Here is a 19,076-nt window from a genome sequence, read left to right as displayed (position 1 = left end):
CAGTCAATACAGTTAAACATAATACACTGTGACCCTGTTATAGCACGCTCCATTATAATGCAAATTCTAATATAACACGGTCGTGGTGTGAGTCCTGACATTTCATATACATGTATTTTTCTTGTGCACCCCAAAAAAATCTTAAAAAGTATGAAAAAAATGTACAAAGTTGCTTATCTGAATTACTGCTACCACGATGGTCAGAGTCAATACATTTGAACATAATATTTCGTATCATACTTATTTGGTTAGAAAACGGGAATTTTAAAACAGTGAAGGGAGGGATGCAACATATGATTGATATTAGGAAAATGAATATTCTGCTTAAAACATTCATATATATGATTCTTTCAGGGTATGATCATAGACATCTATATGTAAGTGCTGAACCTTGCATTTATTCATAACCTTCTTTGACCCTTTATCACCACAGCTACCTTTTTATATTGATAGGGTTGGTAGCTAGATCTTTACTGAAGCAGGAGATATGCAAAATATATAGGCACATAGGTATGAGATTTTTGGGGTTAAAGATGGGGACACACAAATTAAATGGCAGAATATGGTACTGAGACTACTTTTATGTCTATGCCATTGCTCTAAATAGAATGAGTGAAGGAAAACTCTTTATGATGGATTGTTTACCTCATATGATATGAATTTCATTACATTCCTAACAAATATATTCTTACTGACTTAACATACTTGTACCTTCTCTCCCTTGCATGTGGAAAAATGATTCAGGACAATATTGTCTGTGGTCTCAATGGTCAGTGTACCATTACTACTAGTATTAACAGAGTATGACAGTGTGTCTTCATCATCCACATCATATGCCCCAATTACAGCATGGAACTTAATACTGTTTCCTTGGTCCTTGTAAATCTGATGGATACAAAAATTACTTATGTATTTCTTTCAGTAAATCTGACATGAGTAATAAGGCTGATCTGATTACATACAATTACAGTATCAATGATTTAATAAATACTACACAGCTGGATTTTCAAGATTTTATATAAGCTCTCTCAAATCTTGACAATGAAATTTATGATTATTAATTAAAGGTAAAAAACTACAACACTAAACAAACTGAAAACACTGACAATTGACCCTTAACAAACTATATACAGCACATCTACTTACTCAATATGAATTTATACAACCAAAAAAATCTTAGAAGAAATCTGTGTCATGTTTAAGAACATCACCACTGACTCATGCTTTGAAAATGTTCAAAGGCAGTTTCTATACTGTCAGTGATGTTGAGTCACACTCTAGTATGTAAAGAAAGAAGCTTTAATGTATCACTAGTTACACTGATGCCTGAAGTAAAAACATAAGTAATGAACAAGTAAAACAATTATTGGTTAAAGATTGAAAATGTCCTCAAAGTGTTGAATGACCCACGTGAAAGCTACATTCCCTACTGATGTCAACTTTAAACTAGTATGATACACATGTTATTTATAGCTCAGAACTAGGTCAAATAATTGTCTTACTGTCAAATTCCACCCAGAAAATCCAGGTCAGTTTTTTCAGTTTTGGGAAAACACCAATGGTGTAGTTCCAAAAGTAATATCACTACAGTGGTCATAATAAAAGTAGTACTACCAGTGTGGCAATAAAACATTTCTTCCAATGATACATTTAATTATTTCACTATGAAATAAATAATAAAAATGATTACAAACACTTACATGAAAGTTCTAAAAGTGAGATTTACTTTCACCAAAATGCAAGCATGTATAGCCTTCAGGTGGTTGTTTGGCTTATGACTGGGTCAAATACTTTTTTGGAGACAATATGTATGTATATGTGTGTGTGTGTGTGTCTGTGTGTGTGTTATGGCATGTGGCATAATCCTCAATTTATTGTGTCCCACTGAAAATTAAGTTCTAAAAAACGTAAAAATCACAAAACTTGAGAAAGCTAAAGCCTTTCAAATAAACATAACCATATAGTCCTACAAGAAAAAAAATAAACAGAAAGATTGCAAAATTATTTAAAATATACACATAATAAACAGAAAGACCAACAAATGTAATGTTACATAGTTGACTAGAATGTGCTCTAGATCGGGCACAAACTCTCTGGTTGAGACCACAAGACACCTGACATTAGTTATTCTTAAGTTATTTATGAGTGTGCTGTGTGCAAGCTAACTTACTGCCTGTTTTGTTAACATTATAGTGTGGATCACAAGCAATGTACATAATCACCCGAGTTTACTTACATGCTATTTTGTCTGGTGCTATATCTCTCCCTTTCCCCTGTTAGATACACCCTCTCAACTTTGGTTTACGTATTTGATAAATATTTTTCTTTATTATTCATGGGGAGATCAAAATAATATTGTCAAATGATTATCTCAATTTAATATATTTTGTGTGGAATATGGCTTTAATGTTCTGTAATTGTAAATGCAAAAAAAAAATTATTTCCAGCAAAGGTACTGTACTGTATATGCTTATATAATGTGATTTTGGATTCTGTCAATAACAAACGTGCATCATAATAAATACAATGCCCAAGATTTTGGAGCATTATTGGAATTATACATGGATAAATTAACTCTTTACCATGACAGGTTCTGTGGGATCCTCGTGTATCAAGGAATTCCAGGAATCATCAAAGAGAAAAACTGTAGGTGGGTCATTCACAGGTAGAATTGCAACAGAGATGTTCATAACTGACATTGCTGGAGCTATTTCGGTCACACCTGGAACATCCTGCATTCTTATTCCAATCGTCACATTACCATGACAGTCTACACATGGTGTGAAAAACAACCTGCCAAGACATATAAATTAATCTCTATGCAGGAAATGATCATGCAAAATGTTTCATACATTTTAAACTAACTGTATCCTTCATAAATGCCTGACATTGGTAGAGTATATAGCTCATAATCCAGATACTGTACCTGTATGGCCAGCTTGAATAAGTTGCACTAAGCTGGTGTGTCCTTTTCCAAATAAAGTGCTGAAAGTGCTCAAAAAAAACCCCCAAAACACCAGATATGATAGCTATCAAAATTCAGTATCTAACATTATTATAATTCATCTTGAAAATATGCATATATAAAAGGACATAATATAATTTCCTAGGTTAATGGATAATGGTTGGATAAGTCATTACTAAAGATTTGAAGTGAACATAAAAGGGGTTGATTTTGCTTGAGTACTTAAAGTTGGTTGAGATATCTAAGCATGTATCATCTCCTAATGCTAAAATGCCAAAATCTAAAGAAAATGAAATATCACATGAAATTCCACTGAGTATGGAAACAGGAATCTCATTTGTTGGAATCAAGTTCAAATTGACATGAATATACATTCTGCCATTCCTGTAAAGTATATTTTTATAAGAACTTAAGCAGAAAGAAAAATGAATCCACCCACTGGCAAGAAACAAGCATTATGGTAGACTCATTAGAGTTGTACAGTAAAACTTGTTATGACAGACCACCCTTCTGCAAACAAAAAGTGGTCTCTGAAGACAGGTGCTCTCTCATAGCAGGTTTGTACAAAAAGACCAAAATTTCCAAGATCCAGTTTCAGAACAATTTAAAGGAAAATAACCACAGTTGCTGTACATATATTCTATTCTTTATTAATAGTTCTTGCTAAGATATTGTATGCATTCATCTGTAAACAAAATTATATAGCAATAAAGACATACTTCTATCATTAAACATGAAATCACATTTACATTTGAAGATCACATATTGCAGCATATGAAATAATTTCTGAATTACATCTTTTCCTTTATAACAACCTAAATTTGTTTTACTGACCTGTAAACTGCTTTTTTTGCAAGTGATCTGATCTTTTTCACTTCTTTCAGTTACAAGAATTCTTTTCTCCAGCCTTAACATTTATCTCTTTTAGTTGGAGCTTCATCCATTGTTATTAAGGTTCTAGGAGCTAAAATTATTAGTGCTCAGTTGAAATATCGAATGTAAAGACAGTTTTGACTGGGCTTTGGGAAAATATGAAAAATCCATACATGTGCATTGCATATCTAACAAATAATGAAATAAAAAGAAACAATTATCTCATCCAGAAACAACCATTTACTAAGGGACAAAAGTCAATGGCTTCGTTCAAAGAAGACATACAGAGATTAACTCTATAAACAAAGTGTGTGACCCGATTGCACCAACTTGATGATAGATGAAAGCTTTGTGATTGGGATGTAATCACTTAACATCGAGGGTAAAACAACACACATCACAAGTCTTGAACAATATCAATCGAATCTCATAAACAATTCTTTCTTTCTGGTTTAATAGACAATGACCTTATTCACCCTCAGGTAATAAGGATTAACTCTAAAGATAAACAATATACGCCACCACTATGTCAACCTGGGCACTACAATGGCAATTCGTGACATGTACATTTAGCCTGGTTTACAGACTGTAGCATCTATCACCAGTAGCCACAGTCCTTTTTGGGGGTATTATTATTTCTTTTATGTTTGTTTTTGATCAGAACAATCATTACTAATCAAACAGTCATTGTAACAATTGATTACATATACAGGGTAGGTCAGTGGTGTCCGTCTATTTTCTCACAATACTGTTGTTCATAGAGATGCTGGGTTCTACTATAGGCCAGGAAGCAGGCTAAGTGTGGAAATAATTAGCCTGTTTCCCTGCTTTGTATGCTCCTTGCATTACTCACCCCTATACAAATAATGGAGAATAATCTACATGTACTTTAGTCTGGTTTACAACAGATACTATAAAACACTATAGGCATAGCTACAAATTTCAGATATTGGTAGCCAGCCTATTTTTTTTAATAATTGTTTTTGGAATTGTATGAGCGGTTGTTGTAACAGGGTTTAAATAAAGTTTGTTTGAGTTTTTTTTGAGTTTATCCGATTTTTTGTGATGTGGTCATTCATAGCAGTGTCAAAATGCATATTTTGCTAAGACATCGCAGTCGCTGGTTGCATTCAGCAGGTGGTTGCTCATGACAGTGTTTATATAATAAAATTGATCTGTGCATTACGATTGTGGTCAGAAATGACAGGTGGTCGTTCAATACATAGGTTGCTCATAACAGTTTTTACTGTACTAACATTGCTACATTCTGATTCAGACACTGAAAGGAAATTTTCTTTCTGAGCAAAATTCAGGTTGACTCCAGAAGAAAACCTGTATCCAGTAATAATACATCATATCCTAAGTAATGAGATCAACAATGGTGAGGACTGTGACAAATATAATCCACAAGAAAAGTCAAAATCATCGTGCTTTATACAAGGAGAGTATAAAAGGCAATAAGTTACAGTGAAATGATCAAATTATGTACTTATTTTAATACATACACATTTGTTCAATAATTGTCATTTTTGTCCATTTTCATGCTAATATCAGATCGAAGAAAAGCCTCCTGAACTGGATAAAAAAATCCAAACCAAGTTTGTGCAGCTCTCACGATTTGTCATAAGCGGACCTCTCACTTCTGCCAGTGCCATGCATGTGTATGCATGCATAAGGTTAACAGCATTTAAGCACAATACTGAGTATATAGTGACGATTAAAAGTTTAGTTAAAAAATGGAAAATAAAAGCAAAAAATTCCAAAAAACAAGGTTATAGTCTTACAAGATAAAAGATAAAGGGTAAAGATGTTAAAATCCTTTACACCCAAAATATATAAAGCTTAAAAAAATTATATATAAAAAATTGGGTCAAAATTTGCTATATAAACCAAGTTTTTAAAAAAGACTTTTCATTCATTCATTCAACAGGAGGATGTTGACAAGCTACCATCATGGAGCACTGCATCTTGGCATCCACAATGTGGCTATGTATTATATAACGAAGATTGATGATGAGCCACCAGGCAAACACGGACCGATATGTTTGCCTGGGATGACCAAGTGTAGTGCAGAATAACTTGGCTGGAAAGCTGCCTTTGCTGAATCATTCACTTTGGCAACATTTAGGGAGTAACGTCAGAGCCCTGGCTGGTATCTTGATGATGTGGTATGTGGGTGCATGGGAAACATGCTGCATATGCTGACACAGGGACCCACATAATTGTGGAAGAAGAAAGACATATTAAGTCCGGTAATACATGTATATCAATGAGTCTCCTGCTATTGAATAATAGAGGAGGGTACCGCTGTTGTTAAAAGGAAACGTTACACTTCAATATGCAAGCAAACTACCAGCTGGGATGTTAGCAGTCCAATGGACAGGTGGACCCTCTGGCTAAAGAATGGTACTGGCTGACTCATGTGAACTGCAGTAGCAGTGCTGTAAATCAGGTGCTGCCTTCTATATATATTCATGTTGGAATTTAGTTATCATGTAAGTCTGTATAGTCATTCTGATGCAGATACATAACATGTGTAGTGGTATTTGTACTAAGACACACTACATTTTATGGTTCATGTAGTAACACGGATCAGTTTTGTATATTTTTAGCTTACTCAATGTGTATGCCCTATTCTGGTAAGAAAGGGATATTTCATATCCACTGAGTGTTGTATTTTATAATTTCAATTTCATATTTGTTATATAAATGACATGAAGTTACAATAGTATCATAATATCATATCTATTATTGAATAGCTTATCTTCATAATTAAATCTTCATCTTCATTGCTGACTGCAGTAATTTCATATATCCATGTTTATGTGAACATTACCATTTTATAGATTCATATATCATATGTGAATATCATAGATTCATAATTCTGTGGCATCAACTCTGACTGACAAATTGAATGCTGTATCTGACAAAGTGAATGTAACAATTTCATATCTGTAATTTTAACAGAATAGTATAACCAATCTCTTTTATATGCCCAATATATGGTGTATTTTGGAATATCTAATGTGTGTAAATCTTCTCAATACTTCATATGGAATTAGAAATAGCAGTATTTAGTGCATACATCGACTATGTGTATAGATAATTTGTTTAACCTAAATTATGCACTAAATAAAAGATTGATCATTTAGTGAGGTGGTCGGAATTGCACATCTCACTCTGTTTATCTAAATTCGTTTCCATTCATAATGTACATTGTAAATAAATATATAATTTTCATAACTGGTCTTTATCCCACCACTAATCTAAAACCCACTAAGCCTATCTTTGTCAGGCTAATCTGACTGCCCTTCTAACCTAAAGGTGAGGCTTAAGTAGTGTGTTGCAATAGATATGGAGCATTCAACCATCTCTTCTGCTAAACCAGCAACAACCTCTCCTCCACAGACATGGAATGCAAAAAAAAAAAAAAAACAGGTAGCCTGCATTAGTCACTTCCTGTGACATACAGGAAGGAACATCAGCCCAGGACCCACACTGTTTTATCATTAGGTATACATTTTTATGAAATTACCTTCCTTGTGAAGTCAATGAAATCTGACCTAATGCAGGACTTGTTGCCAGGAAATACTCAATGGGATCAGACTCTGTGTCCTCTGCTTCCAACTGGTATACAAGAGTTCCTACAAAACAGCATATCAACAGAGTAAAAGTGCCATCCATCTCCCTGTTTGTCTGCTTTAGACAATATTTCTTTTGTAAGAATGGTAAAAATGTGATAAATTACTTTTCATGTCAAAACTTAAACCTTTTAATGTGAATATATCCTGTCAAATAGTGGATATTTGTCAATAAGACATGGTCCACTAATGCATCTTACATGCTCATGTATAGAGCAGCCATTTTTTGATAGATGATTATGGCTGGACATCTGAATGGGGTGGAAAGAGGGCATTCCGCAATTGTGATGTGTAAGTACTGCATAATGGATATTTGTTTCATCCCTAAAAATATACATGTTAATAGCACTATTAACATACCCATTGCTGTTGCATAGCTGCTTTTGTCAGGTAGGAGAGTAGGCTGAATTATTAACTGATCGAAAACCGAAAGAATTTTGTACATTCACCAAAAGAGGGAGAGATTCACTTTCTACAATGCTGGTGTTCCTCTGAGTCATAACTATGGGGCCCAGTGAAAAAATGTTTGCACTTGTGCTAATGAGTAAAGTTAGAAGGAAAAGAAGGCAGCATTGGATTGCTAAATTCCTGACTTATTGATGTCCTCATAGGTAGAATGACCTTGTAATTTCAATGAAACTAGAAACAGCCAGTGTCAACAGACAATCTATGAATCTCACAGCATCTTGTGGAAGCCATGTGAATTAAAACAATGTGGGAAGTTGAGGTTCTGACCTTTGTAGAACTGAGGTATCAGCTGGAGTGGTGGGAAGGCATATGCAAACAGATGATCCCACTGAAAATTGAATGCATTTTTACCCATGCTCTCTGGTCCAGGACAGGGGAAATATAAGAGGGATGTCAGTTGTTGAGCCTGTTAAAAACAAGTCCACCAAAGGCTTTCACCAAAGTGAGAAAAGGGGCTCTGTATGGAGCAGTGAAAAGACCTTGACCTGAAAAAAATGCATCTAATACATTCTTCTTCTTCCAAATATCTTTTCATTAGGAATGTGGCTGGTTGAGGGGATAATCTCTTCTGAGACACACAGCAAAGTAGGTTCCAAATCTCTACACATGTAAATCTTCATGATGATGATATTGGAGATAGAGGCAGACAATTTGTTGGCAGAGACCATGAGACATTAGGCATTCTTTTGATGCAAAGCAAAAAATATAGATTTCATTTCATGGTGGTTGATATTGTGGGACAATTTGTCCAAGGACCCTGGAGAATTATGCCCTTGCCTCTAATGAGCAACCCAACCAGATTTTGATTCATCACTGAATAGAAAGGAGTTGGGAGGTCAGGTGCATGCATAAGGACCCCAGTTAGGAATCTGTCCAGATTCATCCACCAGTGCAAACAGTGATGATAAACTGGTTCAAGATGGATTGGCGATGAGAGAAAATCTATGTAAATAGGAACTGTATAGGGCACACATGGAGACAACCTAAGAGAACCAAGTTTGCAGCATCATTCCAAATAGGGACAAGTAAAGGTGAGGCAGGAATGTTTCTGCTCATAGCACCTCCAGCAGTGCCAAGATTCCATCTATCTGATCTAGTGGAAATGAGACTAAGTTCTGGTTTGTCAGGAAGTTAATCCTGAAGTACTTCAAGTCCTGCACTGGAATAAGTAACAATTCCACAACGTAAAATACCCAACTAAGTTTTCCTGAACCAAACAATGGAACAGATCCTAATGAAGGGAATGAACTTGAATATTTTTGACAAACCAGTCATCAAAAAACCAGAGAATCAGTATTCCAGGTTATCACAGGTAGGCCATTACCACTCAAATAACATGGACTGCTCCAGTGGCCAAGTGGTTTGAGCATCTGCCTTGGATGCGAGAGGTCATAGTTTTGAACCCCGACCAACTCATGCCAAGGACTTGGTGTTCAGCATTAAGAGTTCAGTGCTAGGACTGGTTGGCCTGGTGTCAGAATAATGTGACTGGGTGGGACGTCATGCTACATGTCTGTGGCATGATGCCCCATTGCTAGACATCACCATAAACAGTCACACTACAGACATCGTAGCAATATGACTGAATTTCTTTTAAAGCTATGTTAAAAATCCGCACAGATGCAGATGTCAAGGCAAGGATCGGAAAGGCAAGAGCAGCTTTCATACAGCTCAAGAACATCTGGAGCTCCAAAGAAATTTCCTTAACTACCAAGATCAGACTGTTCAACTCCAATGAGAAGTCAGTCCTACTGTATGGAGCAGAGACCTGGAGAACCACCAAGTCGACCATAAAGAGAGTTCAGACCTTCATCAACAGCTGCCTAAGAATAATTCTCCAGATCCGCTGGCCAGATACCACCAGCAACACCAACCTGTGGCAGAGAACCTCCCAGCTTCCGGTAGACGAGATCAAGAAGAGGTGGGGATGGATAGGACACACCCTATGTAAGCTGCCAACCAACATTACCAGACAGTCACTGAAATGGAACCCTCAAGGCAAGCGGAGTAGGGGATGACCAAGAAACACCTGGCAGACATCACTAAAATGGGTCACACCTGGAGTCAGCTTGAGGGGATGGCACAGGACAGAAGCTTCTGGCGATCTTTTGTGGGTGGTCTTTACCACAGCAGAGGTGACAGGCAAAACTGATGTTAAAAATCCAAAACAAATACACACAAACACACAAATCAAATAACATGGGTGAAGACTCTTTAGACATTCTGAATAGCTGAACCCGGAATTGAAAAACTTTTGGGGTAAAGCAAAACTCGAGGTATGTGCATTGTTGAAGATATATTGGGATGTACAATTAGGCATCCTGAAGGTCAAAAGAGAAGGCCCAAACTGGTGGACAAAGTGCATTTCTGATTGAGGAGGTGGCTTTCATCGTGAAAGGTTCCTCCAGAAGAAATGAGATTAAATGGGAGGGATTGATTATGATGCAAAACATTCCACCTTTTTTTCTTGGTAATCAGGAATATTCAAGAATAGAATGTGGGAGAGTAGTCATTAGGACCCTTACAACTGACCATTTCTGGAAAAGAGTGTTTATCTTCTAATATCAGTGTTAACAGATTGGAATAATTAACCCTCCCTCATAATGGGAAGGGCCCACCCAATGCCCTTGATGCTTGACCAAACCTCTATAAACAGGCTTAGAGAAGCACCTAAGTGGACAGTTCAGAGAGGGATGCACAGCAGGAGAAGGCTCAAGTCCCTAGGGCCATTCTCCTCCCCTTTCCTGCTGTAGGAAAGGGAGGTCTACTTTGAGGTTACAGATTGGGCTGCATCTGTTTGAAGAACTTGGTGGATAGCTTGAGAGCAATTCACATTAGTATGCTTTTTTTACTGGTTGATTGTGATGAGCCAGGAGCAGTTGTGAAGGACTGATGGTGATGATCCTGCAAATCCTGAGAACCCATGGTAAAGATGAAACCTTTCTAGAATGTGTACACTTCCAATGGAGCAGCCCTTAAAAGGTCTTTGCTATAGTTAAATAAGATCTTCAAGGTCTCCAATACAGTGTCACAGAAGATCTTAAGATAAGGTCATTGCAACAGAAAATGGAGAATCTCAATCCTAGGTCAGTACTCTAGCCCCATACCATAAGGCTGCTGAGTGATACATGAGAATACTCCATCTTCAGCTGACTCATCATTCAGTAGTGTGTGGTACTAATCCCTTCCATCAGAAGGGTATGACACCCTACCCCTGAAGTGTTAGGAGTGATGTACCATCTCTCATGTTGGAGGAAGCAACATCTTGTCATAGGAATAAAGTATTGAGAGCACTGAACAACATCACATGTGGGAGGGAACAACACATTTTCCTGGACATGTACAGTTCACCACCTTTTTATCAGGAGGGAGCAACATGCTGCTGTAGCCATAATGTGAGCAGTGCACCGCCTCCCTAACAGGAGGATTGACAAGTTGAATGTTCAGTCCAACCTTTTAGAGGGGTATCATAGGTTGTCGATGAAGATGGTACCATAAACTGAGACCAAGGACTGACCTGAAGAACTAAGACCATGTAGAGTCATGAAGGCCTGCAAGAGAAAAACCTGAAAAGTCTGAAGATGAAAGGGAGGTAAGTTTCCTCTAACCTAGATAGGTGTGGTTGGAATCAGCTTGATTCTAGGTTTCAGAAGGCCATAATTTGCAAAGTGTACAAAATTTCTTTCACATGCATTTGAAACAATTTATGCAGTCTGTGTGAGTGTGCAAAGGTCCCTCCTTTTATAATCTAGGCACAAGTCCATGCAGCATGGCATCATCTGAAGAGACAGGTCTCATAAGCACCTGGGACCTGGGATTGTTCTTCTGTGCTGAAGAACACATCTTCTTACATTGGGCTTCTTGGGATTCTATAAGAGAAACATCTGAAAATTCAGACAATGATGGGGATTGACAATTCTTCCAACCTCTATAAGTACATCTGCAATCAACTAGATTCCAGATTTCATATTGTGCAGAAAGTGAAATGATTCTTATATGCACACTTTGAACACGTGATGCAGTCTAGGCAAGTGTTTCAATGGCCCAACTGGTGGCTACACTTTCCCACAGACTGTCCCAACATTGTTCTCAGAAATAAAAGTTCTCTGAATGGGAACATTATTTATGGCAACATGTATTATTTCACATGTGAAACCTAACTGCTAGTATGTAGTACATTCTACATACACTCCACTGTATTTGCACAAGGAAAGCAATGACTCACCAGTCAGGAATTTCCTGTCTTTTCTTTATTAAGAAAGAAATTGTTAAACCTTTATTGTTCTCTACAAGCAATGCAGAAAAAAACAAAAACAATTAAATGCAAATTTGACTTGTCACTTGTATCATATTAAAATATAGTGAAACAGAGAAAACACAAAATTGATGTTTAATCAAGTATTTAATTAAAGGAATTATCAATTCCTAATAATTGAAGTTAAGTGCCTATTTTGTGTTATAATTTATCACACACAAGAGACTTACATGTAACAAATTGTATTTTCAAAAATAAGAGGCAATTACCATAACCCTAAAAGGTGGGATATGACTTAGTAACCTAAGAAGTTAATGGGGGCCCTGAGTGGCAGAGTGGTCTAAAGCGCTCTCCTTTACAGATCTCACCTCTGTCTGCGTGGGTTCATGTCTCAGATTTGGCCAATGTGGGTATGTGAGAAAGCTTGCCAGTAGCTTCTCAAGGGTCGCTTGTTCTTTCCGGGGATTTCCCGGATTCTTCCTCCACCATTAATACTGGTCGCCATGTATAGCCTATTGTGTGCTGAAAAATGACGTTAAACCCTATATAAAAAGAAAAATTAATGAACCAATTTCTAAAAGGATATCCAGGTTACCAGCATGTTAAATAGTATAGAGAGAGGATAAATATAACACTTATAGACTTTTTATTTAAGGAAGACTGCAATCTGGTGAAACAAAAGCAAATTGTCATCCTTAAAAAGTATTCCTGTCCTATGCATGAGCATGTGAGGTACAAGAGTGGACCATGTCTTATGAACAATTCTCCACTGTGGGAGGATGTTTTCACATAGAACGGATTTAACTTTTCTATGTAAATAAGTAAAAGCTATGCAACAGCATACTCAGGTGAGTTGTTGCTGCTATTAAAAAACAACTGTTAGCTTTAAAGAATTATTGTGAAAATGTGTTTTCCATGTGTAGCAGAATGTCAACAAATATATTCCTGTCTCTTGAAATCTGACAGAAATTCACTTATCATATCAGGATGGAAATAACCTGATAGAGGAATGGAATTATACAAACTCATAATATAATCAGCATTAAAATCCATATGCTGTTCACAGCAGCAAAATGTTCATCATGGGTTTAATGTTTCTAGCAACATTTTGAGGAGATTTCTTAAACTGAAGCCATAGATTTTAAGTTATATTTTACAACTGAAGCTTTTGCCTGTGCAAATCCACAATGGTGTGTCATGCACCATTTTGTTGTCCTTTTTAATTATTCTTTATTACCACTTAAGAGGCAACATTAAGCATGTAAATTCTGATATGAAGAAACTTGGCATGCAAAATTATATCATGATTCTACGACAGGTTCTTTGTGACCAATAGTTTTGGTACTGGTATATTACCAGCCTAGTGGCAGCATTGTAGAATACCTTTTGGAAATATGTGAGCCCGTATCAAAGCTATCAAAACTGTAAACTGTTGTTCAGCATTTGTTCCATCAAGAACAGTTGTAGTCAATCCTATATACTATTACCCCCTGCATCCCATCTTCCCAATCATCTTACCATGAAAACTTAAGTTTAGTTTCACATCTGGTCTATTACTCAGGTTTTTAAAAGCATTTTATATATATAATTACCAATATGCCTTTTCAAAATTACTTACATGTTTGATGGGATGGGAATCCTTTTTATTACATTTGAAACCAAATGATCCTACTCCAGACCTGACTGAGTTACAGAACTAGTTCCCTTGTACATGGCCCTGGTAAAGATTATATTATACTGTTCACAGAAACCTCCAAAGCCATTTTCGCACCGACTGTCATATACATCTTACATACAAGATGAAACCAATACCTGTGTATGAATTTCAGTTAAAATAATTATTAATCAAGTAAAAATAAAAAGAGTATTTGTTATCATCTACCAGAAACTTGCAGAGATTTGAGCATCTTATAGTAAGCCAAGAAGTCTGTTCAGCCAGACAAATTCTGGAACCTGACCTACATCTGTTAATAATATCTTGGAGAAATTGGATTATAGAAGCCTTCCAATTCCTACAATAATTTTCTCTTAAGTAATCCAGCCTAAAAAAACTAATATAATTATAAATCATCCCTGTGCTATGAATAAAAATACCAGAGTCTTCCTCCATGACAACATTTGTATCACTGGTTAGGTAGGGTGGATCATTGACCATTTGTAGATTGACTTCGGCCAAAGCAAACTGAGTGTCCATGGTAAAGTATCTGGTCTGATTGTCTGCTGTCTGATTGGTTTCCACAGACAATGTCTGGTCAGTTGTATTCTCCACTGACCGCTTTGACCTGTTCGCACCAGCATCATCCTGATTATTGTCTAATTCAAGTTCTGATAGGAATTTGATTATCTCAGGTTCTGTAACTCTTGTATTGCACACCTGGAGAAAAAAAATACATAAAACAATGCATGACTAATTTTTGGTCAGTCGGCATGGTTACTTGAGCACACTTCCATATATGGAGAATAACTAAAACATTAGTTTATCTTTGTTGACAAATACAGGTTTTCATCAAAGGGGATATTATCCGAACAAAGGAAGTACATAAAATAATCAGGGTAAATTCTAGTAATTTAAGTAAATATTCACATACTTACTTTTTCAGTCACAGTTCCCTCTGCAGAGTTGTTGAATTCATGAGTCTCATTATCCAAACAAGTTCTCTGTGATACATGCCACTTTTGAGTACCTAGAAACAAGGGATAAGACAAAAGATGACAATATGCATCTTTTTGGATGGTAAAATTAATTTTAATGATGTTATATTTACCTCTTACTAATGGTAGCTTGAACTTTTCATTATGAAAAACACAACTGCATAACAAGAATTTGTCCTCCCATCAACATGAACCTGAAGATTCCAGCTGTGTTTGTGTTGAATAGGCTGGAACTGTTCAGTTATTTTATGGTTTCAGGAAACTTTATGGCCTCATGGAAGTTAAGATCTTTCTCAAGTTTTACCTATTAGGGCTGTCTCTGGACTTTAAGTGGTGACCCATGTAATTTGCCAAAAAATAATTCTCTTTTTAGGATGATCCACTGATGCTTTCCTGTGCAAACTGGAGGCCCACATTTTTTATTGCAGTCATCTTTGTGGTAACCATATTTCTGGCAGTTAAAACACTGGAGGGAATGATCTGTTGGGATTTTTAATAATGCAGCTTTGATTGATGAAGACAAAGTGGTGTAGTGGAACATCAATATGTAAGTGTAAAATCAATTTATTGATTCAGCAAATGTTCATTCATTTCACTTTGGCGACATTAGATCTGAGATTTCTAAGCATTTCAAACACATCACAGCCATCTCATTTGTAAGATCACATGAAACCTTGACACAAGTTCAAAGTCATATGCATGGAGAACTTGATTGATGACTACACAAATCACTGTTAGCAAAGCAGATTAACAGTGAGCTTTATAGCTGCACTCAACAAGTAATTGGCTTGTGCTGAGTTTCTTTACAAACCTAAGAGCTCTACAGTTAACCCTGAAAGCTTCTTATCAATGAGAAAAAGCAAGAGCTTTGTTACCTTCTTGTTCTCATTGGTTGATTCTATGATAAGAATGCATTGCCAAAACCCTCTACTCAGAATAGCTTCTTCCAAGTCATTTTATTCCTGATCTATTATAGATCATGTCTCCCATTTCTCATTTTTTGTTATGTGTCTTCCTATGGTGAAGAATATTAGTTTGTCACCTGACTTACCATCTGCACCAGAGCCCCAAAAGTGGACAGAGATTTAGGATATTTTATTGCTTTTTTCCTATCAGGGTTTCAGTAAAGGCAAAAAATTATGTTATTTTAAATTAGGGTAGGAAGGTAGGTTTCTAAAATATATTTTTATATTTTATTTTTAAACAATACATATATTATAATGATTTGTATATTTAAGGTACTAAGCACTTCAAATACCTTAGTTAGATGCACAAATAAATTTTTCAGGAATTTAAAAAAAATGGTGGTGGGGGGTACCTTTAATTGTTATTTATATTATAATGATTAGTATATATAATGTACTAAGTACTGGGCTATACCAACTCAATTAGAATTTTAAAAATACTTTTTACAGGAGGAAAAAAGTGTAGGGTGTGCATTGAAAAACAGTGATGGTCAGCCAACCAGAGACATGCATACCTTCTTTTGGCCAAAAGTATATTCTTAATTCTATTGACCATTGCCTTCAGAGGCCACAGTCTTTGTAAGGTTCCAAGTATGAGTTTCCTCTGACATGGGATGTAGTCCATGACAACAGGTTGCATCCATTAGTCACCTAATATGACATGCAGGAAAGTACATTGGGCCTATATTGAATCCCTAAGCCTAGTATGGATTCGTTATTTTAGAAAAACAATACATACTGCATAAAAACTACATGATGAAGATGCCTGCAAAAGAATATTTGTGACTATAATTAAGTGTTTCTTAACTTTGTTATGCTTTGAAAACATAAACAAAGAAGTTTTCCTTGCTGTCTTTGAGATCAATTGTGAATCATTTGAATAAATTTAAACTTCACTGACAATGCTGATGATGATTACTTGGCACCAAAATTCTTTTTGTTTTAGAAGAAATCAGAAGATAACATGACTCATTATTTATGATAGAATTTATTAGGATTAAAAGTACAGAAGGATAAACCTGATTTGCCAAACAATGGGTCAAACAAACACAATTAGGACCCTTATTTTTACATTCTATATATTTTATTTTCTTTGGAAAATAACTTTTTGGTCTCAGATGGTACAATAAGTACCATAGTAGCCTTGGGACCATCCTGGTGAAAGCAAATCTTAATGAACTGATTGGAACTTATTTCACTGATTATAATCAATGACAATATAGATTACTGGAAAAAAAATATGTAAATTTATATAAGATAAGTGTGCACTAGTAGAATCATCTACCTTGATAAAGTAAAAAATCAAATAATACAAGAAGTTGATATATGTTCGTAAAACATGTATATAATTATTTTAGCCCCAAATTCTATAAGCTTCTTCCTTTCTCCAATTGCAATATATACACAAAGTCTGGTTCCTACAGATGGTAGACAACTGTTATTTTGGAGAAACCATTTTTCATCTTTAACTCATAGTGACCTAGAACTTTAATTTTAAACCAGTCACAAAGTTTGGTCGAGGTCTGTGATGAAAACTAATGTTACTGTGTAGAACGTGCTTTCTTCTTTCTGTTCCAATGACCCTGACCTTTGAGTTTTCATCCTAAAATCAATAGATTTTTTCTTTACCCAAGGTGCAAGCCATCTGCAAAGTTTGGTTCAGATCTTAAATGCAGAACTAATGTTGTTTTGCATAAATCATATTTATTTTAGTCTTTCATAGTGACACTGACAGTTGATCTTTTTTTTACCCCAAAATTAATTGACTTCATTATCCCAAGTGCAAAGTAAAGATGGTACAGAACTCAAGTTATTGTGCTACAATAACTTTTCTTCTTAAAGTCACAGTGACTTGAACTTTTGACGTTTTAGGGCTCTTCCTTCATTCAAGTGCAATCTATCTACATAACTTTGTAACTGTAGATGGTGGAGAGTTATTGTGCAGAAACCATTTTCTTTATTTCAGTCAGTAACCTTTGCCTTTGACCTTCAGATTAACAGGGTTCTTTCTTATGCAAACTACAAGCTATAAACAAAACCTGGTAAATGTAAATGGTGGAAAACTCAAGTAATTGTGCAGAAATCATTTTCTTCTTTTGGTCACAATGACCTTCACTTTAGAGCATTTGACCCAAAAATCAATGGGGTTCTTCCTTGCCAACTGTAAGTCATCATTCAAAAACTTTGGTAACTGTTGGATGTAGACAACTCAAGTTCTTGTGCAGAAGCAAAATTAGACAGATGGAAAGACAGAAAACATCATATGCTCCACAATGTGGCAAGATTATACAAATTGAAAAATAGCTGTGTCTGAAAATTTACTCAGACCATCTTAATATAAATAAAAGTATGCCTACCAAATTTCATTTGTCTGCTTCTAGTGCTTTTTGTTTGATTGTGCAAAGAAGATTTTAAAATCTGTAAAGAATTTAACAATAGTAGAACACAGAGATAATGCTGTGGTGGCCTGAAAATATAATCAGTTCATCAACATATGAATACAAAATGCCTACAAAATTTGTCTAAATCAAATGAGTTTTGTTCAGTCATGCAAAGAAGTATTTGTCAAAACAATCTAAAGTGTAAAGAAAATGTATAAAATTTATTTAAAGACCTGCTTTAATGGCTAGAAAAGTTAATTAGCTAGTTGTCATCAACATGTGACCACAATTAAGTGCATATAATTTCATGGCTCTTTGTTTAACAGTTTTCATGTGATCACGCTATAATGGATTCAGGATGGATGTATCTAATGACTGAAGTACAGCAGCAAATAGTCACCATGAAGGGTATAAAAACATCATTCCTTCAACATCTGGACCACTGTTAATTTGATTATGATGTGTTATATCAATAATTTTTAGGTTTACAGAATAACACTAAGATTATTGTTATAATTTCATTTTGTTTAGTATTTTAAAGTTTAGAAGATACAAAGAGATTATATTCTATTCCCTATTTAACAATGTCAGTGATAAACTGAAAGATTAATTATTGTGTTATGGTATTTACCTGGGTTCCAGTGAATCAACATGAGCCTGGTGTCCTGTAGAGAAAAACCCTGCTGGTAGGTGATGTCTAGTGGACCAGTCATTGGGAGCTGTCCTATGGATGTCACAGTAAAGCTATTCACTACCCTTTTTACCCTGAAATAATAATAATAATAATAATAATATAAGTATTATATAATCATCATTATCACCATTATTTGTTTATAAAAGGTATTCCACCTAGCATTCCATAGCACATTTTCATGC

At 35.6% G+C, this 19,076-nt stretch overlaps 1 protein-coding gene across 1 annotated transcript in view; it reads right to left on the bottom strand.

Moving 5' to 3' along the window:
- The window catches only part of LOC149805308 (uncharacterized), a 471,406-nt gene that overhangs the window by 20,893 nt on the left and 431,437 nt on the right, over window positions 1-19,076 (bottom strand). Inside the window, exons 109-114 of the mRNA XM_089934018.1 lie at window positions 18,832-18,965; window positions 14,795-14,886; window positions 14,297-14,576; window positions 7,374-7,482; window positions 2,583-2,793; window positions 712-885 (exon numbers count right to left, since the gene is read on the bottom strand). Of these exons, the coding sequence (XP_089790144.1) occupies window positions 712-885; window positions 2,583-2,793; window positions 7,374-7,482; window positions 14,297-14,576; window positions 14,795-14,886; window positions 18,832-18,965 (1,000 nt within the window). The remainder of the gene's footprint in view (window positions 1-711; window positions 886-2,582; window positions 2,794-7,373; window positions 7,483-14,296; window positions 14,577-14,794; window positions 14,887-18,831; window positions 18,966-19,076) is intronic.

The sequence above is a fragment of the Sinohyriopsis cumingii genome, chromosome 2, assembly GCF_028554795.1.
Source record: "Sinohyriopsis cumingii isolate HCF-2022 chromosome 2, ASM2855479v2, whole genome shotgun sequence".
Classification (NCBI taxonomy): Eukaryota; Metazoa; Mollusca; class Bivalvia; order Unionida; family Unionidae; genus Sinohyriopsis; species Sinohyriopsis cumingii.
Note: the sequence above shows the minus strand (reverse complement) of the source record. Positions and strands in the feature narration are given on the sequence as shown.